The 24,637-nt window shown below is 39.6% G+C and overlaps 2 protein-coding genes and 1 long non-coding RNA gene across 6 annotated transcripts; 2 read left to right on the plus strand and 1 right to left on the minus strand.

The window, feature by feature from the left end:
• Positions 1-7,110: 7,110 nt before the first annotated feature.
• Positions 7,111-9,084, plus strand: LOC111787701 (uncharacterized). Of its 3 annotated transcripts, none has more exons than XR_015420600.1 (4): positions 7,111-7,570; positions 7,681-8,145; positions 8,254-8,508; positions 8,768-9,084. It is a non-coding gene; the product is annotated as an uncharacterized LOC111787701 (long non-coding RNA). The 3 variants fall into 3 exon arrangements; XR_015420599.1 differs by having other exon boundaries at positions 8,254-8,491; XR_015420601.1 differs by lacking the exon at positions 8,254-8,508.
• A 3,218-nt stretch (positions 9,085-12,302) lies between these two features.
• Positions 12,303-21,596, plus strand: LOC111794004 (5'-3' exonuclease family protein). 2 transcript variants are annotated; one of them, XM_023676103.2, is made up of 18 exons: positions 12,303-12,419; positions 12,513-12,629; positions 12,715-12,773; positions 12,890-12,949; positions 13,044-13,097; positions 13,184-13,232; positions 13,325-13,372; positions 13,549-13,614; positions 13,711-13,761; positions 16,430-16,549; positions 18,061-18,145; positions 18,270-18,351; positions 19,273-19,387; positions 19,551-19,607; positions 19,762-19,808; positions 19,900-19,954; positions 20,419-20,609; positions 21,138-21,596. In XM_023676103.2, exons 1-17 carry the CDS (start codon positions 12,408-12,410, stop codon positions 20,593-20,595), a joined length of 1,254 nt encoding a protein of 417 aa, XP_023531871.1. In that variant the 5' UTR covers positions 12,303-12,407; the 3' UTR covers positions 20,596-20,609; positions 21,138-21,596. The 2 variants fall into 2 exon arrangements, with proteins under 2 accessions (XP_023531871.1, XP_023531872.1); XM_023676104.2 differs by lacking the exon at positions 20,419-20,609.
• A 1,193-nt stretch (positions 21,597-22,789) lies between these two features.
• On the minus strand, positions 22,790-23,721 carry LOC111793974 (uncharacterized). The gene is made up of 2 exons (XM_023676068.2): positions 23,171-23,721; positions 22,790-23,105 (listed from the first exon to the last, which is right to left on the minus strand). Exons 1-2 carry the CDS (start codon positions 23,579-23,581, stop codon positions 22,980-22,982), a joined length of 537 nt encoding a protein of 178 aa, XP_023531836.2. The 5' UTR covers positions 23,582-23,721; the 3' UTR covers positions 22,790-22,979.
• Positions 23,722-24,637: the final 916 nt, after the last annotated feature.

The raw sequence follows: 24,637 nt of genomic DNA on the forward strand, positions 1-24,637 counted from the left end.
TGTTAATTTAATAATTTTGTAGGTTGCCTGTCTTTTAACCATTTTAAAATGGGTACTCTGCACTTAATTTTAATAAATTACTACTTTTGCATATTTTTCATTTGTTTCAAAAAACTCTTAAAACCATTTTTTTTTTTTTTTGTAACGGCTCTGATCGCTATCAGTAAGATAAGTTGGGTCATTACAGTTGGTATCAGAGCCCAGTTTTGGGATTTTGTATACTGCATGCATCGTAAGCTATAGAGTTGTCCATGACTGAACGGTAAACCCTCGTCACTTTCAAGAGCAATCAGTAAATGCGAACCCAAGCATGGGAGTAGGAGTTCCCACACCGGGAGCAAGCCTTGATGCTCCGAGAGTACCTAATATGGCCTCGATGATGGGAGTGATGAAATACTTGGCACAGACAGCGGGAAAATAACACAACTGATCCCGACCTTAGTGCAAAATGCCAGACAGACGACCCAACACAACCGGGGGAACGACGAAACGACAGAAAAAAGCAAGTATTTTAAAACTTTCAAATGTTCGGACCCCGAAGTATTTGATGGAAAGTCCAAGGATCAAGTGGTAGGTGTCACTGCCCAAAACCAACCAACTATGCAATGAAATCATGTAAAACTAGATGGACAAGACCAAATTACAAAAAAAAAAAAAAAAAAAAAAAAAAAAAAAAAAGAATATACACCGACTCCTAGACGCCCCGGGACACTCCTCTGTGGCATTAAGATTCAGCATGCATTCTCGCCTCGAACCATGGCATCACTCACCTGAAAAAAAGAGTAGAAAGGAATGAGTATAAAAAAACTCGGTAAGTAGCCTACTTGTAGGCTCTTTTCGCATCCTTATCTTGGTAGGTATCCACAGTCTTTCTCGGGTTTCTAAGGAGAGCGATCTAAGCTGCAACTCTCTTTTCTGTATCTTAAGGGGTTTGCCCAACTCATGAAGTAGAATGATCAATGTCCTGAGGTGAGGCGCGACCTCATAAGTAAATCTGAGGGGATCGTATGGCTGGTCTGAATACGTAACTCTCTCTGAACATCATCCATGGAGGTTAGCTGACAACCCTCACACGGGACCATACATCCACTAAAAATAAGGGGGTGCGATTCCCAGTGTGCCAGTCAGCTACTAAGTCATCCTAGTGGTTCCACGTCCCCCACTCAGGGACGGGTTTCTACGGCCCAGGAGTCCTGTTCAGAAGGCCCATTAGCTTCACCACTAGGTATGGGCACCTGTCACACTTCCCTGTCCAGATCTGCCAAGCTCAACGATCTCCGTACCAGGGCTCTATCTCGACGGTACGGTCTCGGAGTAGAGAGGAAACTAGAGGTTCTGATGACACTATCCACACTACTCAACTCTAACGGGCTACCTACAGTTACCGTGGTGTCCTACTATTCTTCCTAGGGTGGGACTTGGTGGCTTAGACTTGGATTCATGCATCTTTAGGATTCTCGTGCAAAGTCTCACAAACCTATCGGGTTTGGAATTCTAGGCTCTGGATTCGCTGGTAATCATTTCGCGGGTCTAAATACACCGTATTCTAGAGGTCTCTCAATCTAGGGTCTCGTCTAGCCTACTTAGTCCCAAGCACCCTAATCTAAGCTCATAATTTCTTCCTATTCAACAAGAAAGATAACACAAGCAAATATCATGCATAGGAGTTCACGCGCAACAGTTCATGCAATATTAACAAACATGCTCAACGAGAAGATAACGTCCATCTTCACCCGGAGTGCAGATTTCACAAGTTTCCCATCCAACTCATGCATACATACATTATCAGAATCTCAATCAAAACAGATTTAATAAACATTTCATATCTAGCTTTCCTTAATCATTTCATTTTTGCGGTTTCCATACTAATATGCTAGGTCCGGCTAGCTAAGTTTATGGGTGGTCGCATGTATGCTTGTTCCTAGTGGGTTCTACAAGTACTGTTCGTGGGAATCCAGATGGCTACTTACTTGGTTGACGCGTGCCTTCCCAAGCTCGAGTTTTCTTGACGGAAAGGATTCCAAAAATTCTGGAATTTCCTTGACAGGTCCTAATTCACATAATAATAGGGTAAATATCAAAATCGGGACGAAAAACAAGCAAACGGAGACCGAATGAAAAGAAAAACGGTGACTCACGCGCCTACACGCGCGTCACACGCGCTCTGGAGGGTTTCTACGTGCAACTCCTACGTGCGCGTGTCCACACGCAGCTTCCTGAGTAGCCGCAAGTCAGAGGCGCCGGGTTGCAGTGGTTCACGTGCGGAGCGGTTCGCTGGTACCAGGTCGCGTGCGGTTAAGGGTCGGGTTGGCCTGGATCCGTGTGCTTGACGTGTGTCCGCAGCCGGGTGAGGATGCGTCTCACCAGTCGCTGACCACCACATGTCGATCATCGCTTCTGCCGCGCTCCTTTGTACGCTAACCGACGCATGGCAGCGTCTCTTCCCTCTCAACTGCGTGTTTCAATTTTTCCAAATGTTAGCCTCTTTCGCGTTTTTTATCTATTTTTTTCTAATTTTTTTATCTTCCAATCCGTAAAACGATTCAACAAATTTTCTTCACGAACCTTATAGATCTCATATTCTACTCCTTCGAAATAATTTTCTTATATTTTTCTGATAGTCACACATCTTAATATTCGAGTTTGAATTCGGAGAAAACACGAGTTCTTACCGAAAATCATGTTTTCTTGAAACTCCGATTCGAACGCCAATCTTGGCCACCTTCACTCCGAAACTTAACTAGATCACGCTGTTGAGGGTAAGAGTCCAAGGATCAACACAAAAACGTCGCTAACACACAAAAATCTTGATGACTTCTCGATCTAGACACTCGATGACTAACCTGAAGTTCTTGGACGTTTTTTACGAAATAGGAAGGTGCGATTCGTGAGAGCACCTTGCCTCGGACTGTTGATGGTTTAGATTGGGGACTCGGCTCTCCGGCGTCGATTTTGATCTGATCTCCTCCTCCTACCTCAAAACCCTAATCTTCTTTCTCTCTTCTTTCTCCTCTTTCTCTTTTCATCTTATGACTCCAATCAAATTAGACCCCTCAAGTAATAATAGCGCAAAATGACTATTTTGCCCCTATTGTGACCTTTAACTCGGGTGCTACAGTAGGTTAATTATGGTTGTCTTCTATTGATAAGATTTTTTGACACATGAAGTGTCCAGAAGAATAGAGATTGAGTTGTGCCACTTACCTATGACGCAGTGATGCTAAACTATGGTGGCAATCAGCCTCCCAGACGATTGCTACAATGAAAACAAGATCACCTGGATTCAGTTTAGAGGGGGATTTTAGCTAATGTGGTGGAAATAGGGCGAACCGAGGCGAGCATTGACTCAGTACCAGTAGTGAGAGAATTCGATGACGTATTCCTAGAAGACCTACCCAACCTACCCCCAGAGTGTGATGTGGAATTCGAGATTATACTTGAGTCGAGAACAACCTCTATTTCAAGAGCCCCATACAGAATGGCCCTTGTTTAACAAAGTGACAATTAAGAACAAGTACCCTTACCCCAGATCGACGACTTTTTTGATCAATTGCAAGGAGCATTTATGTTCTCAAAGATCGACTTATGTTCAGGCTACAACCAGTTGAGTATTAAAGATAGTGATATCTCAAAGACAGTCTTTCGCACAAGGTATGGACATTACGAGTTTAGGGTAACGTTGTTTGGATTTATGGGGTTGATGAAAAAAGTGTTCAAAGAATTTCTATACAGCTTCGTGGCGTGTTCACTGATGATATCCTTGTGTACTCCAAGACTAGGGAGCAACACAAGGAACATCTCAGGAAGGTGTTGACCACTTTAAGGATGAAAAGTTGTATGCAAAGTTCTCAAAGTGCGAGTTTTGGTTAGAACAGGTAGGATTCCTTGGGCATGTGATGTCATGAATGGGGATCACCGTAAACCAGCGAAGATTGAAGCGGTGACAAATTGGTCTTGCCCGACAACTCTGACTGAGGTACGAATTTTTCTTGGTCTAGCAGGGTATAATCGGCGATTTGTGCAGGATTTCTCCAAGATCACCACACCCCTCACCATGTTGACCACGAAGGGAGAGTCGTTCACCTGGAATGATCAGTGCGAGGACAGTTTCCAAGAACAAATAGTTGTTGGTGACGACACCAATACTTGTTGTGCCATCAGGAGATGGAGACTTTATAGTATACAACGATGCTTCAAAAAAGGGGTTAGGTTGTGTCCTCATGCAGCATGGGAAGGTTATTGCCTATGACTCACGTCAACTAAAAGAGTACGAGCGAAACTATCTCACCCACGACCTAAAACTTGCTGCAGTGGTATTTGCACTAAAGATTTGGAGACACTACCTTTATGGAGAAAGGACCCAAATTTTCACTGACCACAAGAGTCTTAAATACTTCTTCACTTCGAAGGAGTTAAACATGTGACAACATAGGTGGTTGGAGTTGGTTAAAGATATGATGTGGAGATACCCTATCACCCGGGGAAGACGAATGTGGTAGTTGATGCGTTGAGATGGAAATCAGCACACACATCTGCTCTACTCACCACACAAAAAGCAAGCGAGCAAGATTTAGAACGCACCGATGTAGCTGTGGCTGTGGGAAAATTTGCAGCTCACTTGGCCCAGCTAACGGTACAACTGATATTGAGGCAATGTCTTATTGATAACATGTGGATCCAAAATTGGTTGGAAAAAAACAATTAATAGACGCTAATAAGATATAGGAGTTTTCGTTGACAGCCGATGGGAGACTCTTGTACCATGGGCAGTTGTGTGTTACAAATCATAAAGAACTGAAGGTAGAGATCCTAACTAAGGCTCACTACTCGCCATTCGCCCTACATTCCGACAGTACCAAGATGTATCAAAATTTGAAATGGCATTATTGGTGGCGGAATATGAAACATGATGTAGCCGAGTTTGTGAGCAAGTGTCTGGTTTGCCAACAAGTCAAAGCTTCAAGGCAGAAACCAGCGAGACTTTTACAACCACTTAGCATGCCTGAATGGAAATGGGAGAACATCGTCATGGACTTTATCGTGGGATTACCTAGGACGGCCAGAGGGTACACAGTCATATGGGTCATGGTTGATAGGCTCACAAAGTCAGTTCACTTTCTACCAGGGAAGTCCACCTATTCCGTGGATGAATAGGCTTTAGTTGTACTTGAAGGAAGTAATAAGACTGCATGGAGTACCAGTATACATTGTGTCAGACAAGGATCCCCGTCACATCAAAGTTTTGGAAAAGCCTTCAGCAAGCATTGGGTACATGGCTAGAGTTTAGTACAACGTTTCACTCACAGACGGATGGGCAAACTGAATGCCTAAACCAAATTCTTGAGGACATGTGTAATGACTCGGGAGAAAGAAAAAGAAAAGGAAAAGGAAAAAAAAAAACTCAGTCGCCGGCAAACCCGTGAGTTTTTAGGCGACCGTCGAGTTTCGTAGATCCTTAACGAAACGACAACTGCACCCCGCTTAACCTTCAGCCCCCAACTCCCAGAACACCTCAAATTACCTGCAAGCAAAGAAAAGAAAGAAATTACGAGAGAGAGAGAGATTTCGAGTAACGCCGGTGAGTTGCAAACTTTTTCCGACGAGTCCCAAACCACCCAAAAATTGCTCAGTTACCATCACGAGAAGGATCCCTAACGATAGCACAATAACTCCAGGTACGTTTTGTGCCTTTTCGTAAGTGTCGTCGTCGGTAACCAAAGTCAAAAAATTGAGTTTTTCTAAACGTTCTTAAAGCTGTGGTTTTTAGGAATTTTTAGGCCACAAAACTTCGAGGAAGGAAAGAGGGACGACAAATAGAGAGGAAAAGGAAGAAAGAGGACCAAAATCGACAACGGAAACGCCGGGGGAAGGAGAGAGAAAATGCACCAGAAAATAGTGCAGAAGTTGGGTAAGGAAGAAGGATCCATCGGATCCGGTCAGCCCGAACCGAGTACCCAGACCCGAGGCCTAAACCAATCTAAGTCCAGCCCGTGAAATCGAGGTCTAAATTCCGATATGGCCCAAACCTCATTCCAACCAAATAGTCTACGGTTCACCTGAACCAACCTTGGACCAAACCCATGATCCAACCAAACCAGACTGCAACCCAAACACCTGCGGCCTAGTCTAGTAAGCCGAAGCCCAACGATCAGTTTGCCCCAGTAGCCTTTTGCAGCCGACGACCCGAACCAGACTGTGACCCGCGCCTTGACCTGACGCGTACCGCACGATGTGGCACTTTCTGCTGCTGCCATGTGGCACACAGCGGTGAAGGCGGTCCCTCAGCTCGGCTAGGCGCAAATAGCTCGGGCTCCCTCCAGTGACGCTCCAACGGCTCCCAGTGGCTGTTTCGGCTCGGCTCACTTGTTTCTAGCCCGGTTTCTACCATTTCGACCCTCCCGAATCTATTTTCGACCCCAGTTAGGGTATTGGAGGTCGTTTTCGAGCTGTATTTCACATTTACTGAGTTACTAGTAATTTAATTGTGAAAATAATAACGGAAGGTGGCGAACGGTGTATTAGGAAACAAACCCCGTAACGTAGGAAGCACCTCTCAAGGAATGGGAACTTACGTTAGCTAATTAGGGAGTACTTCGGCCAAGGCCAACCAAGTAAGTGACCTTACTATTGGATAGACTAAAGATTGTTTGAATTATGATGATGTATGAGTATGACGTTGTGCTGTGATGTATGTTAAATGTACGTTATTTATGTTTCGATGCATGATGTACATGTTATATTTGATGCACTTAATGGCTTCTATGATGAGTATGATGTATGCATGACGGTGTTATTAACATGATGATGTTTTCTGTAACGGTAGGGGTTTCAAAAAGGCAAAAAAAAAAAAAAAAAAAAAAAAAAAAAAAAAAAAAATCCTTAAATCTCGCCGGAAATCATGGGCTTTCCAGTGAGGCATGCCTTGCTAGCCAAGGCATGTTAATGCGTATTAAACCCTAGGTACCTTAGTAGCCGTCTTTTCCTTTTTGAGTGACTGTCATACCTGTGAAGGAGGAGCCGAAGGGTTTAGGTGAGGGATCGAAAACGTCGCGAGACTTCAGATCGGGTTCAATAACGCCGCGAGCTTTAGGTAGGAGCAGGCGCTAGTGTACGTCGGGCAGGGAGGGACAGACGCGCCACCGGAGATGGATGAACGACGACGCTTCCACAGGTGACAGCAGCCAAGCCCACGATTAGGGCTATTGAGGCGTTCGGGCGAGGAAGACGAAGCGGCGGGCGCGGGTCGACCCTCGGCATTCTGCGGTTCGTCTCGGCTGGCGTGCAGCCCACACCTCGCAGGCCGCGCTCAGGCCCACCATTGGGCCTCATTCCTTTTCGGCCCAAACCAGAGGTGCGCCCAAAAAAAAAACCTTGCGCCGTTAGGGTTCTTCGAAGCCCATCGGTTTCGGCTCCACCAGCGGCTCGGCCAGGTCGGCTCGGCTGTGCGGCTTGGCAGCGCGGCTCGACAGCTTGGCGGCGCGGCTCGGCGGCTCGACATCCGAATAGCATACCGGTTTCTAGGTTTTTGACCCTTCTAGAGTCATTCCCATCCTTGTTTCAGCCATCTGAGGTCAGTATAACTCCATTGCGATAAAATAGATTGTGATAGGGACGTACCTTGGTAGCTAGGCATAAGAGCTAGTTGGGAAATGGCTCTAAGTGTATCATGTTATCTTATAGGAGGTAGTTAGGCGCTGGAGTTAGCATTGTGGGTGACTTCGGCCAAGGCCAAGGAGGTAAGTAACCTTACTGTTGGCGTTAGTTTTGTATGTATGTTGGTGCGTGCCCTGTGGCCCTTGCATGCACCATATGTTGTTGCTGTATGCTAGGTTAGATGTTTCTTGCCGTGAAATGCTATGCATGCTTTGTTTATGTATGTGATTCTTGCAGTGAATTGCTATGTATGCCATGTTTATGAATATGATGTTGTGACGCGTTTTGTCGCCCTGTATGTATGATGAGCTTGATTGACATGTTATGATTGTAATGAGAACCCCACATGCCATGAATAAGATGACTAGTATGCTAGGACATGCTTGCTCAATGTGGACCCGGTTATGCTATGTTATGCTTGCCTAATGTGGACCCGGTTATGCTACGTAATGCGGCGAGGGGATGGAGCGTCGTATGTGTAATGCCATGGAGGTAAACCTTAAGAACCTCATGCACGCTATGGTTGGGTCACTCCCCCGTTATGCTACTGATGGTATGGATGCGTATATTCGATATTGTGTTCGCCACGATATCATGCAGGCCCTCCTTTGTCCGTGGCGTCCGGTATTGTATGTCATACATACCCGACCAAGCCAGGCCCAGGGAGTTCGCTTGCGAGCTCGCCTGGTGGGCCCACAGTCACACACGTGGGCCATGTGTGGGAAATTACCATGCATCCACCCCTGCCCGGACAAGGCAAGGGCCTAAGGCCATGGGAAGGAATGGAAGACAAACCTCGCTCTCAGCTGCGTTCTTCTAACATTGTGCGGCATGTATGGTAATGATGTGCGACATGTATGGGTATTCTCTGTGACATGCATGTGTGTTGCGTGCGTCATGTATGTGTATTGTGTGCGACTGCTTGCATGTATTGTGTGCGACTGCTTGCATGTATTGTGTGCGACTGCTTGCATGTATTGTGTGCGACTGCTTGCATGTATTGTGTGCGACTGCTTGTATCCGAATGTATGAATATATGCTTAACCCCAACAGTGGGGCGACTTACTGGGTATTTTATATAATACTCAAGCCACGTGCTACCAATATTTTTCAGGAAAGGGCAAGGCTCCCATGTACGGATGACGGTGGATGAGGCGAAGGGCCATGGAAATCTTGAGGAGGGTTTGTTGTGTCGTAGCGCCTGTTGGATTCTCTTGGGTTCTTAGTTTTGCGAATTGTTTTCTCTAGTCTCTGTTGATTACTTTTAGGCTAGGTTGTCGCAATTGTTTTCCTAGGTATGAACTGCTTAAATTGATGAATGCATTTTCGTTATCGAGGCTGTCCCATGTGAACTCTTGTCCTGTTGTTTTGACGAGTATAAGGTAACGTCGCTAATTAGGATGGAGAAAATTAGGGGCGTTACATTTTCCATGTTGAACATGCCTTATGATGTTGTATGCCATATTGCATCATGTCGTAGATCGACATGGGACTCAACCCTAAGAGTATGAAAATGATACTAATGTAAATATCTATGAGAACGTGTTACACAGTGTAACAAAGAGATGAGATTAGAGGGTTGTGTTAGAAGAGACGTATAATTGGATTTAGAGGGACCTAATGCATATTGTGTGTTCATAAGCATAGGGCTACTTCCCCTAGAGATGATGAGTGCGAATGCGCACAAATGAGGGTGTTCATGAGCCGCATGACACTATGGGGTTCTGTTGACCACCGGACGTTGCTACAGATTAGCTTGACCAGAGGGTCCAGGGGGTGTGCGAGCACCCTGGAGATTCACACTCGCACGTGTGAGTCATGTGTACGGAAGTACTACACATCCAATTTGTACGAGACTGGAGGCCACCCTTATGATGATTAGAGATATGTCCCTTGGCACCCTATAGTGGGGCCATTTACTGAGTATTCTACGAAATACTTAGGTCTTGTGCCACATCATTTTTTAGGTAAAGGCAAGGCGCACTTGTACGGAGGGCAGTGACATCGCGAGCAGAGACTGTGGCAGTTGCATAGGGTAGACTCATATTTAAATTCCTAGTCTTAAGTTAGAATAGGTTGTTTTGAATTTCATTGTTTTAAATTATTTGGTATTTATTTTTATTTTCTCTAAATTTCAGTATTTCGTATTTAAACACGTAAGACCATGCTGTGTTTTTCAGTGAAGAAGTTGTTTTAAGCATTTTTCGAGGTTTAAGTTATAAATGATGTTCATGTAACAATTATATTTCCGCATTAGAGATGAGCATGTGACGTTAGTAGCGACTCTGAGTATGTGGAAATTTAGGGTGGTTACAGTTGGTATCAAAGCTATGTTGGGACGAAGTCGGCGAAAGAGAGTTAGTAGGACCCGAGTTGGTTCAACTCACCAATGAAGCTGTCCAGAAAATTCGAGCGAGGATGCATACCGTTCAAAGTAGACAGAAAAGCTACGCCAATGTAAGGCGTAGAAGCTTAGAGTTCAAGATAGGGAATTTAGTATTCCTACAGGTGGCACCTATGAAAGGTTCTTGAGGTTTGGACGTAAGGGCAAGTTAAGTCCTAAATTCATTGGGCCATTCGAGATTCTAGAGCGAATTGGTCGAGTAGCGTATAAGTTAGCCCTACCTCCCACCCTTTCAGGAGTGCATAATGTGTTTCACGTGTCGATGCTGAGAAAGTACATTACGGACCCTATCCATATAATAGACTACGAACCACTCCAACTTAATGAAGATCTGAGCTACGAGGAAAAATCAATAAAAATCTTAGCTAATTAGGGAGTACTTCAGCCAAGGAACGGGAGCTTACATTAGCTAATTAGGGAGTACTTCAGCCAAGGCCAACCAAGTAAGTGGCCTTAATATAGGATAGACTGAAGATTGTTTGAATTATGATGATGTATGAGTATGACGTTGTGCTATGATATATGTTAAATGTACGTTATTTATATTTCGATGCATGACGTACATGTTATATTTGATGCACTTAATGGCTTCTATGATGAGTATGATGTATGCATGACAGTGTTATTAACATGATGATGTTTTCCATGTTGAACATGTCTTATGATGTTGTATGCCATATTGCATCATGTCGTAGATCGACATGGGACTCAACCCTAAGAGTATGAAAATGGTACTAATGTAAATATCCATGAGCACGTGTTACACAATGTAACAAAGAGATGAGATTAGAGGGTTGTGTCAGAAGAGACGTATAATTGGATTTAGAGGGACCTCATGCATATTGTGTGTTTATAAGGCTCATACATAGGGCTACTTCCACTAGAGATGATGAGTGCGGACACGCACTGTATGATGATGAGTGCGAATGCGCACAGATGAGGGTGTTCATGAGGCGCATGACACTATGGGGTTCCACTGACCTCCGAACGTTGCTATAGATTAGCTTGACCAGAGGGTCTAGGGGGTGTGCGAGTGCCTGGGGATTCACACTCGCACGTGTGAGTCGTGTGTAGGGAAGTACTACACATCCAATTTGTCCGAGACTGAAGGCCACCCTTATGATGATTAGAGATAGGTCCCTAAATCATGATGACATGTGTTTGTATTTGCATGACCCCCTATAATGGGGGCACTTACTGAGTATTCTACGAAATACTCAGATCGTGTGCCACATCATTTTTCAGGTAAAGGCAAGGCGCATTTGTACAGAGGGCGGCATCATCGCGAGCAGAGACTGTGGCACGTGCATAGGGTAGACTCATATTTAAATTCCTAGTCTTAAGTTATAATAGGTTTTTCTGCATTTCATCGTTTTAAATTATTTTGTATTTATTTTTATTTTCTCTAAATTTCAGTATTTCATATTTAAACAGATCAGACCATGATTGTGTTTTCCAAGAGAAGAAGTTGTTTTAAGCATTCTTCGAGGTTTAAGTTATAAATGATGTTCATGTAACAATTATATTTCCGCATTACAGATGAGCATAAAATGTTAGTAGTAACTCTGAGTATGTGGAAATTTAGGGTCGTTACAACATATTACGGGCCTGTATGTTGTACTTTACCGGTAGCTGGACCACACATTTGCACCTCATAGAGTTCGCTTATAATAATAGTTATCAAGCGACGTTGGGTATGACACCTTTTGAGGCCTTATACGTGAAGAAGTGTCGATCCCGAATGAAGTAAGAGAACGCAAGTGGTTGGGTCGAACAAGTGTCGATCCCCAAGTTGTTGGACTCATGCAAATAAAAAAAATAAGCCTTCCCAACCAGAGTTCATAACTCATTGATGATTAAGATCAAGTTGCTTGGGATCATCTTGTGAAATATTAATTTTTTCAATTAACGTATTCATAAACAAAACTTAAATATTTCGTGGTCTAGCCACATGCAAATTCACCGTATAGAACTCCTCCACCAATAATAAAAACGTATATAAATCGTTAGATAAAATTGAAAGATAAATATAAGGAAAATATTATTTTAAAACTAGATTTAATAACAAATCAAATTTAAAAAAAACAAGATATATCTGCAAATCCAAAATTTTGTTACTATATTTGATATTTTCATAATATCATATCTTAAAAATTAGAGAAAATAAAATCACCCTAATTTCATAGAGAATCCTCCAAGAAAAAAGTAAAAGGCGCGCACGTGTGCAGCGTGTTAAAAGGATTAGATTTACATTCACACTATATAAAACCCTTCAACAACTCGACTCCTTCCCGCCTTCCTTGATTCGTCTTCCAAAGCGGTTCCTTCTCTGCTACTGCGACGCCTTGCCATGGGCATTAAGGTATCTGCCTTCACTCTCCACATCATTTTCCGCTCCCTCGCTCTCCCACTCTGGTTTTTCCCTTTCCCATTTTCATGTCCCTGGTTTTCTTAGGGTTTAACCAAGCTTTTAGCTGACAATGCCCCCAAAGGCATGAAGGAGCAGAAGTTCGAAAGCTATTTTGGACGAAAAATCGCAATTGATGCCAGCATGAGTATCTATCAATTTCTTGTCAGTACCTCTGTCTCCAATTTTTCCTTTTTTTCCAGTTAAAAACTACTCTGGGCATCTCATATATTTGCGTGAACTAATGCAGATTGTCGTGGGTAGAAGTGGGACTGAGATGTTGACCAACGAAGCTGGTGAAGTCACTAGGTTGGCTTTTTATTAAAATTTAAACATTTTTATTTGAATTTTAAAATTTGTGAATTATCTACTTGTTTTTGCTTGATATATTCCATTTTTCATGTTTTTTTAATGTCAAACTCTAGCCATTTGCAAGGGATGTTTAACCGGACAATAAGGCTTCTCGAAGCTGGAGTTAAGCCAGTGTAATTTCTTTGTGTCCTGGCATTTCAATTCCAAGTTTTGTCATGAAAATTTTGTCTGACACGGTTTTCTTTTCATGGGAACAATTATGCTCAGCTATGTCTTTGATGGAAAGCCTCCTGATTTGAAAAAGCAAGAACTTGCAAAACGGTAACTATGCTATCTCATTGTATCTCATTTACTCCGTTCAAAGGGGCAGTCATGATCGTTGTGCCTTATGTAAATTATGTATGCAGTTATTCAAAGAGAGCAGATGCTACTGCAGACCTGGCAGATGCAATTGAGGTACTTTCATTCTTGTACTTTTGTTTTTTCTTGCTTGTAAAGCACGGAAGACAGAAAACTAATTCCAGCAACTGCCCCTTTTGTTATTCTAGGTTGGAAACAAGGAGGACATTGAGAAATTCAGTAAAAGGACGGTCAAGGTTAGTTAACTGCTTTAACATTTTTCCCAAGTACGTACATATTACATTGTAAATCGGTTGACATACTCTCGCAAATGTTCACTAAAGGGATTGGAGCAGCATGCAAATATTTCGGAAGTTGTATAATATTACAATCAATCGCATGCATATTGTATAATTTGGGGTTAAACTTGCAGGTTACAAAGCAGCACAATGATGACTGTAAAAGACTTTTGAGACTCATGGGAGTGCCTGTGATCGAGGTGACAATACACTATATTTCAGATGTTCGTTCAAGTAATCCATTGCTTCAGTCGTAACATGGTTGAGTACATTGCAATTGTTTTTGGATGTTGCAGGCTCCCTCGGAAGCTGAGGCACAATGTGCTGCGCTTTGCAAGTTAGGAAAGGCAAGTATCCCTCCCCTGCATGATAATGTGTCTTTTGTTTTTTGAATGTGAACCGATAAACTAAGAATCAAGGGGCAAATATTGACGTTCCTGTTACTAAAATGTAGGGACAGATTGAATGAAATACAGATTTGATAACTTTATTTGTGTACTCTATATATTTCAATGCTTCCAAGCACAATGAATTCTGCAATGTAAAGATTTAGCTAGCTATACATGTTTGTTCTCTCATTCCAATTTTAAATTTAGAATAAATTTAAATGTGATAAAACAAATTTTTCTTTCTCCAGGGATGCAATATTCTCTGATGAAATAAATTGTAGCATCTGCAAAAGCTATTTGAGTTTTTGATCTCGCCCTTTTTATTTAGGTGATGAAGATTTAGTTCTTCTCATTATAACTTTTATTATTATGAATCCATGATATTCGGTCACCATCACCAACATATTTCTTTTGCCTTGTAGACTATTTTGGACACCCTGGAAAATCCTTTTTGATAGAAATAAGATTCCATACTTTAGTATGGATTGAACCGTTGGAATTTTGAATGTCAGATTTGGAACGTAACTGCAGTTTTGCTTTCACAATCTGTTTTCTTTTTCTCTTCACTGAAGAGTTCAAAGGTTGAGACCACTGAAGGAGCTATGGTCTGATGGAGAGTATATTGGCTCGCAAGTGTAGGATTATCAGTCAGTGTGTCCAATAGATTTTGATGAAAAAGAGAAATGAAGGGAGTTTTTGATTTTCAAAACACCTATCCAAGTTCCAATAGAATAATGTCATTATGGAGGGTGATTACGCTAAGACACCTATCCAAGTTCCTCCCACGAATTTGGTCTTATCAACATAAAGCACACCTAGTTTGCATGCTGAGGACGTTGATTTAAACGATGGCCTCCCAAAGGTATCTGTTCATGAACCAATGGCATGTAATCAGTCAATTGACTTTATTGCCCAACTAGAGACTTTCAATGCAAAGAATAATGTCATATTGGAGAGGAATTATGCCAAGACGCATATTCTAGCTCATCCCGTGAATTTGGTCTCATCAGTATCCCTAAATATCAAAGAAATTAAAGAGAAGTTCACTGAAATTAATTCCAATTTGTATACAAGAAAATGTTCTTCGGCCCCTTTGTCTTCCCAATTTCCAGTAACTTTTAACATTAATTCAGATGCGTTGGAAGAGTCTTGATCAACAATTTTGATACCAATTGATAATTAGGTGACGATTCATTATAATGGTTCAAAGGTTTACTCCCAAACATTAGTCTCCACGTAATATGCTATTGGACCTAATGATGTTTTTTTTTTTTTTTTTTTGACAAAATTCTTAATTCTTCAAAAGTAAGAGCCTTATCTAGTATTGTTCACATTACCCTAGACTCTGATGATGAATTCATGGTGAGCTTAAATAGTGTAGAGATTGAACAACAACGACATTCCCAAGTTTTAGATGATTTTATCTGAAGAGCTTTCGTCATTAAATCTTGATTCTCTGTTTCAAACTCTAAATAAGAAAGTCTTAACTACCAAGGAAGATTTGGATATGATACTGAATGACTTATTGGTTAATTCGCCACATCTCCTTCCATCTTTGAAACATTTCATCTATAATTGAAGCTAATTGTCAACATTTTTGTGAAACCTACCGTTGCTATCCGAGGGGGTTGGCCAAAAGTGTTAATAGCAGATTGATTGCCTTGTTCGACAATGAAATCAATTCTTGGAATACTGGAGATTTGGGAGATTATCTTAGCTTGAAGAAATTTTTGCAACACTATTACCTTGTGTTTGACCTCCATACTAAGACTTACATGAGGATAGGTAGTAAGGGAAATACTTCTAATGTTAATTAATTAGCAGTTAGTTGTACGACCTTTTGTGATTGTTGCCTTTATAATCATCTTGCTTTGTACTTTTGAGGTTAGGTGTTATTTTGTTAAACTGAAAATATCAAGGAGCGGTCATTTGAAAGGGTTTTTTTTGGACAATATTATTCTTCATTCTATGTCTTGGTGTAATTGTTCAGACATTTTTCATTCTTATAGTTATGCAACACATTTGTCCAATTGGAGAAGTTTATTGTAACTCCTTTACATTGATGCTCTCTTCCCTCGTTTGTAGTTTCATACATCGACAAAGTTTCTTATAAAACAAAAGGCAAGCTAGGAAACTTCAAACTACTGGAGATACACTATTCCTACCAAGTATCTAGGACACTCTTTTCCACTCTTCCCCTTTTCTGCTACATGCTAAAAATCTTGTTTGACATTTTCCAATTATCTGCACCCAAGGGCTATATGACCTTTTACCCATGACAATCGATTCATGACTCCCTTCATTGCTTCTAGTCTTACCAAGTACCTAGGAGACCCCCTCTTTCCCCATTGCCCTCATTCCATGTTTAGATCAGGGGATGCAATGGGGCTTGGAGGCTGCTAGGGTTGGGGCGTTGAGGGTAGGCCGGGTTCCTGACCTAGTAAAATGCATGCTTTTTTGTGGTAGGATCTATGAATTAAGGTGGAATTGATTTTGTAAGTTTTGCACACTAAATGAGTGTGTACCTGGATTTTTTTCCTTTTTACCTGGGTCCTTCGGTGCTTTAATTCTTACATTCGTTTTTAATTAATAAGAGGGGCTTGTTCTCAAAGTTTGTATATTTCAGGTTTATGCTGTGGCATCAGAAGACATGGATTCACTAACATTTGGATCTCCTAGATTTCTTCGTCATTTAATGGATCCCAGCTCAAGGAAGATCCCAGTTATGGAATTTGAAGTTGCAAAGGTGATTTGTCTCCCATCTTAATTTGGCTATTTACTTATCTATAGGAAATCAAGTTATAAATTATAGCTCGTATATATTTATAGCTGTATTTTCTCTTTTCCTTATAGGTTTAGATTGATTGCATTTTTTTTGCTTATCTAATTGGGCGTCTCTTTGTATGAATCTGATTCTTCTCTACTCTATGAAATATAAAAAATATTATTGTTCATACATAGCTTCATGGTATCAGAGTTGTGAAACCATTCAATTTGGAAAGGACATCACCCTAAAAAGGTGAGGTTCTTCCTTTAGAAAATAGCGCATAAACCCATTAGCACAAGTGAAAATCTTCAAAATAGAATGCCCTACATGACCCTATTTCCAAATTGGTGTCCATTATGCAAGAAAGGAAATGAATCACAAAGCCACTTATTTATGCAATGCACATACACTCAGAATTTGTAGACAACGATTCTCAAATCTCACATTTCCTAGGGAGAGAAATAATCTTTTGGACATGACCTTAACGTACCACTCCTTCAAGAATCCAAAGCCCTACTATGGAAAAACTTCATGACTTTTTTTTGGAACCTGTGGAAAAAATTAAATAAAAGAATATTCATGGAAAAGACATCGACTTATATAAAACTCTTCGTCAATGTTGTTTACCAAGCTATATCTTGGTGTAAACGGTCTAATATTTTTACTTCCTATATTTATACCTCCCTCGTAAGAGAATTACATGTCACTTTTATAAGAGAGAGACTAACTAAATCTAAATCAATAGATAATCTAAATAAGTCCCTAGATACTAGGTAATCTAAATTTAAATAAATTCAACTAGATAAATTAGGGAGGTCAAGTACTTTCTTGATTGGTTCTCCTATTGACCGTAAGTCGACATCAGAGATTGTTCCACAGTCACTTGGATAGTAAGGAACAGTTAGTTGTAGCTTGAAGTAGTACTGAAGTTGAGTTTCGATCACTAGTTCATGGGATTTGTGAAGGAATTTAGTTAAAAGGCCTTCTCATTGAACTAAAGGTCAAAGTAGAAGACATCACAGAATTACCGTGAACCAATCAATCATAGTTATTGCAATGAATACAATACACCATGACGGAATAAAGAAGGTCGAGATAGATTGACACTTCGTCAGTGAGAAATTGAGACAAACACTATTACACTGAGATATGTACCTTCCCAATAAGTTGCAGATTTATTAACTAACGCTTTACAACGAATTCATCTTGATGGTTTAATTTCCAAGCTTGGCGTGACAAGCATGTACTATCCAACTTGAGGGGAGTGAAGAAAATCAAGCTGTGAGTCAGGGCTTTATGTTTGGGATTGTTTCCGTGTATATGTTTATAGTTGTATTTTTCTTTTCCTTATAGGTTTAGATTAGTAGCAATGTTTGCTTATTTGATTCTCTTTGTATAAATCTGGTTTTTCTCCACTCAATCAAGTATATAAATATTATCCTTCATACGTAGCTTCAGTGATCATTTACCAATAATTTGTTTCATTTCAGATTTTGGAGGAGCTGAACCTTACCATGGATCAATTTGTCGATTTGTGCATTCTTTCTGGATGTGATTATTGTGACAGTATCCGAGGTATTTGGATTCTATATAGTATATATGTTTTATTGCCTCCTACTGATGTTGATGCTCAAGTTTTATTGTGCTGTTCCAATTTTATATGTTCTGAACGTAGAGCCCTTATGCATTTACTCCACAGGTATAGGGGGACAGACTGCTTTAAAGCTTATCCGTCAACATGGGTCTATAGAAAGTATACTAGAGAACATCAATAAAGAAAGGTGACCTTTTTCTAGGATTGAAATATATATCATAAAGTGCAATTTTATCTTGAATATGCTCAAACTTGTTCACATAATTTGATGAATGCATGGGTATACTTAATTTGTTGGATATGGTCTGGTTATTATGAATCTTGAGATGATGTCCTAGCCAATTTGAATCTTGTTGAATGAGAAGCCTTCAATGTATCTGTATTGCATTGAATCCTAGCCAGGGACTGTTTTAGATAATCTTATAGTGTAGAATTCTTCAATCTTGTCAGATACCGTTAAGCATATGTAGTGCAATCATTGGGAGAATTTATTACCTTTCATGATTCTGTTTTCTAAATTATTCTATTCCTGTTTAAGGCATTGTTATCTTTAAAGTAAGTAGATAGTCTTATCTTTCTCTTATATTTATCTCAGTTAAAGTATCTTTCAAATTGCTTTGATAAAAGTGTAGTGACCGGAAAGCTGTAAACTTGAGTTGTGCAACTTCAAAATATTTCTTATTAAACAAAGTCTATCTAGATGAGAAGGAAAGAATAACGGTACAACCCATGGCAGATCCAAAGCTTTAAGTCGGGAGCTATATCGAAATAAAGTTAATTACAAGTTTTGTCCTTAGATTTTGAGTTGTGTCAAGGATTAAATTTATAATTTATTGTAGAAATAATTCTGACCACATTGATATACTGATATATTGCTATCAGTTGGTAGATTTTGATAATAAATTAACTAAATTATAAAATTTGTCCTAAACTTTCATGATTGTGATTAAAAGTCCCTAGCTTTAAAAGTTTATAACAAGCCACTAAACTTCCGGTTGCTAAATTTTCAAATTTGTATGTAATGCGTCAAATTACAGAAGAGCAACAAAATACTGAATGCTTCTTGTTTCCCTTATGATTATTATTATTATTATTATGTTGTAAACAGGTACCAAATTCCAGAGGGTTGGCCATTTCAAGAGGCCCGACAGCTTTTTAAAGAACCACTAGTGTGTACTGACGAAGAGCAACTTGACATTAAGTGGACTACTCCAGATGAAGAAGTAATTTATTTTCTGGTTTAAAAGTCATCTCCTGACTGTTTTCTTTCTTCATTTTATATATGTACACGCACACACACGAACATATTTTGATACTAAAGTTTTAATCCTCCCGCATGCACATGCTTGTTATGATATTAAAGTTGTATTCTCATATCTATTACAGGGCTTAATCTCATTTTTGGTGAATGAGAATGGGTTCAATAGCGATAGAGTAACAAAGGTTTATCATCCTGATAATCTCAAGTTTTATATCATACAGATTTTTTTTTTTTTTTTTTTTTTTTTTTTTTTTTTTTTTTTTTTAATGAAAGTCATTTAAATTAAATCTTCAAGAAAGTTTACGTCTCATACATCATTTTTTGTTCTTTCTCCAGGCAGTAGAAAAAATTAAAGCAGCCAAGAACAAGTCATCACAGGGCCGGTAAGTGTTAACTATATACTTTCATTTATTTCTTAAAAATAAAATTTCTTCATCTCTTTGGCCGATCGTGCTGTTCATTCCTCCTTTTCAGGATGGAGTCATTTTTCAAGCCAGTAACCAATCCTTCAGTATCCACTAAGAGAAAGGTATATTGTTAGCTATCTACTGATATCTGATGTTAGGATTGATGAAATTTAACTTCCATTTTATCATTCTAATAAACCTATTAAACTTCGAATTTTAAGACCAACAATATTTTAATGGCATTATGACAGTTACATCTAACCCCTCTGCAAATTTTCCTTAATCTTGAATTTGTTGATTTTTCATTTTTTGGAAACTGAAATTCAATTATGTTGATCTTCAACATCAACATTGATTTAAGCTTCATGGTTCATTGGTATTGACTATATTTTCGTCCGACCGTGCATGATCTGTCCAAAAGTACTTCTCTGCCTCTTTCTGTCTAATTTACTTCAGACTCTCCATTTCTTTCTTTTATCTCAAATTACCTACAAAATCCATTAAACGAGAAAAATAATTCAAGTTCTTAAAGAACTGGTGGGATATGGAGACCTAATTGTCTCTACCTTTCTATACCGAATGACAGGTAACCAAATGTGTACTTAAGTCTCCTAAACCAGGAATCCAGCATAAATACTCTCCACAAGCTTTTTATCCGTCAAGGACAAAGGTCATTGGCAGCCTAGGGACGCCAATATTAGACCATTCTTCCAAGTACTCAGGGTCAAGGCCATTAGTCATGGCTGTTTGCTTCGGCACATGAAGCTGAAAACGCTGGTGAAACTAGTTGCTTTGGTTTTTAGTGATGTACTTGAAATCCTCATCATCAATTTCCTTGAACCTTATTGTTCATCTTCAAATATATACATATGGAAACTATAATTAAGGAGCTGATTAATTAAAACCCACCCTGTAGCTCTATTACATTAAAAAAGTTGGTGTGTTGTGTAGAAGCAGTTTATGACGCATGATTCTGGGGTTTTCTTGGGGAAAAAAAGCGATTGCTAGAAATAAGACATTACACATCATAGGCAACACACTAATCAATCATTTTGCCGACTTTGATTTTTAGTTTTAGTTGTGGTGGAGTATTTATGATTAATGGTCGTTGCTTTTATTAATGTACATTTGCTCTTTACATTTTCATTTGCATTGTGGCACCACATTTTCTGCAACTATGACCCATTAATTAAAGTTGGGATTCTTGACTTCAGCAATCTTTACCTTTTATTTTATTTTATGTAATCATTTTTATTTTTACGATCAATATTATCTCTGTTTCACTTTGTATTTGTAATCCAACAGGAGACATCAGAAAAGCCCACCAAACAAGCAATAACTAAGAAATCGAAGTCCAGTGGTGGTAAAAGAAAGTAGGAAGAGTTGGTTCCATCGCCACTGTCAAATTTGTGCAACGAACTTGCTGATTTTAAGTAATTTATAAGCTTTAGGTGGCTGCAAATTTAGGAGATAGTTGCATTATATATGACATTAATGGTTTTGAATGATTGGTCTTGGTGCAATTTTAGGAGGTATATTTTCGAGTACTTGCGGACATGCCTTGTGAAACTGCAATCTATCAGTTTTAAGTTGCAGGCCCTCTCAAGAATGATGTTTTTGTTTCTCTGCTCTGCAGCATGTATATTTCTTAACTAAATGGATAGTGAAGTAAGATCTTATAGGTTTGCTTTTCCAATTCTTAGAACTCCTGGATTGATTGGAGAGGATAGTTGAGTTGCCAAATTTGAAAATTGAATTCATGAATCTCTCTTTGTCCAATTTGCATGGTTTTGCATGGAAGGAAGCTTGTTGATACATATATCTGAATCATATTTGTTGCATTTTATCAACTTGATCATGAATGTTGATCATGTACTCCCAGAATTCTCTGCTAGAAGTGTTACTGCATTGCAAATATCTGTGGTAGGAAATGAGGAGCTCATGAGTGTTAGTTTGGAGCATTAAAGAAAAGAGTAGCTACGAGGTGTGTAGCTATAACTTTTGTTAGGGATGGGAACAAAATTTAGCAGCTACGCACATAATCTTGTAATCCTAAAATACATAATCTTGTAATCTTACACATAATCTTGTAATTCTAAAATACATAATCTTGTAATCTTACACATAATCTTGTAATCCTAAAATACATAATCTTGTAATCTTACCCATAATCTTGTAATCCTAAAATACATAATCTTGTAATCTTAAAATATTGGACGCCAACAAGAGGACTACATTAACATCGATTCTCCGTAATGGTATGATAGATATTGTTCACATGACTTTGCTATGAATTCCTCAAAAGGCCTCATGCCAATGGAAGACAAAATTTGGTGAAAGACATAATTTGGTGAAGAATTTCTTCCACCATTGAATCATCTCGTAGGGGATGTGGTCTAATTGCAAGGGATGTTAGAGGAGGTTCTTGAATTTATATTTCAAAACTTTAAAGATATTATATCAATTGGATTGGGATTGAACCAAAGCACAAGTGGACATATGACCTAATGCTCGTTAATAGAAGAGGTAATAAATGAATGAACGAGTGAATCCTCACTTATCTATGAGTTCAATATTGACACAAGAGGTAACTTGATCAAGGACGGACATCGCAAATTTGTAACTCATTCAGCTATTCATTATTCAAAACACATTGTGATACCCCAAAGAGATAAAGAATGCTCCAAACATACAGACAGACCTTTCATTGGTATAAGGTCTTTTGGGAAAATCAGTACCTGTGCTATGGTTTCTTGCCTCTTCAACTGATGTAAATGAGTTTCAAAGCACGAGGGAATGAGAAAAAAGAGCAGGATGGAAGGAACCAATGAAAAGCTAGGGTAGAGCCTTGGAGCCAGCCCCAAGCGAGTATCAACACTCAAGGCTCGAGGAGCGGCACACAAAAGGGAAAAGTGGAGACTTGAAGAGCACACAAAAGGAAAAAGTGGACAATATCATGCTATTAATTAATAGACTTCAATATACTTTTAATTACTATATTTTGATAAAGGAAACACAGACCCCCACACCATTACATAAAACATTATGCAAATTGAATAATGAATAGCTGAGAAGCTAAGATCAATAAAACGATCAATAAAACAACTTCGTTGTCGCTGTTACTAATAACGCTTCCCTTTTATTTCTTCATGCGCTCTTCTCATCCTTCTTCGCTGCTTTCTCTTCACTCTTCTTCACTTCTTCCACCGCCGCCGCCGCCCCCTTCGGTGGCTGCTCCTCCGCCTTCGTAACGCTCGAAACTTCAGCTTCCTTCTGTAGAAGGCAATGCATATTAGAAAATAAATAGAAATGACTTTGAATATGAATTAGGATTATACCTCAACGAGCAAGGAATCGAGAGACCGAGGCTTGTCGGAGTCGAGAGACCGAGGCTTGTTGGAGTCGAGAGACCGAGGCTTGGCGGAGTCGAGAGACGTAGGCTTGGCGGAGTCGAGAGACGTAGGCTTGGCGGAGTCGAGAGACGTAGGCTTGGCGGAGTCGAGAGAAGTAGGCTTGGCGGAGTCGAGAGAAGTAGGCTTCGCGGAGTCGAGAGATGGAGGCTTGGCTTCCTCAACGACAACTTTCTCGGTGTCGTCCTTCTTCTTTTCATCAATTACATCATCGACCCTCTTCTCGTCTTCCACGACCTTAACTTCCTCGGTGTTCTTCACCATGTCGTCGACAGGCTCGGGTGCAGGGATGACGGCCGTATCGACCTTGGCCTTAGGCTTGGTGGCACAGGCACCCATGGTAGGAAGAACAACCGAGGAAGAAAAAGATGACAAGAAATGAAGATCTTTCCCTCTTGTGAGGAGAGAAAGATCAAAATAGAAAATAAATGAGAGATTAAGGTTGTAATTAGTGTGGTGGGCAAAGGTTTAGAAGCTAATCAAAGCTTTAAATACTCATAACACCCATTATGTTTGATGATTAACAGCATTTTTAGGAGATGCCACCTCCTAATAAATTGGCATAGTTGATCCATTCTTCTATTCATTTTCACCAATAAATTCAATTATTAATTTTTAATTAGATTTTTGAGAGACGTGTGGTTGAGTAAATCTCGGGTTAGTTAAGTTGGTGACCCGAACAACACAACCCATTTAAGTTGGGTTGGGTTGGATTCTAGACTATTTTTTAAAATTATATTTATCTGTAATACATGTTATATTACTAACTAAAATTTCATAAAACTCAAATATGAAATATTCACGATATTCTCCTTGTTGATTAACGATTATTACAATATCGGGTAACCCCGTCATATATTTAATCCCGCCCAGATATGTTTGCAAGTGAGATAATTGTCTCTTCAACATAGCGCACCCCTTTTCAGAAGACGGTTGAGTCCCCCTGTCTTTTGTTCCGTTCTCAAGTCCCTAAACTTATGAAGTCTCGTTTCGGTAGTAGACCAATTTGTTAACATCCTCCGAGCCATTTTTTGTTGCAGCCTGGGCTACTGAATCCGCTGAAGTTATAATGCATTACTATCATCTATTATAAAAGTCAAATATTCTTAATAGTCATAATAATCTTCGAAATAGAATTGAGATTGGGTTTAGTTGAAACCCTAATTTTGAGTTGGTTGAGTTGAGGTGACTCATTAACCAACTTGAATTTTCGGTTTTTCAAAAAATTTAACTTAACCCAAATCGAAAAAAGTCTAGCTCAACCTAATCTTTATTTTTTATGTTGGATAGTCTGAATTCGAACAAAATACATTGACGCGATTGGGTTCCCTAGTACAATGATTTCGAAATAATTATATATATATAAATTAAGAAAATAATTATATAAAAAAAAAA

This window comes from Cucurbita pepo, chromosome 4 (genome assembly GCF_057944985.1).
Source record: "Cucurbita pepo subsp. pepo isolate OVF chromosome 4, ASM5794498v1, whole genome shotgun sequence".
Taxonomy (NCBI): Eukaryota; Viridiplantae; Streptophyta; class Magnoliopsida; order Cucurbitales; family Cucurbitaceae; genus Cucurbita; species Cucurbita pepo.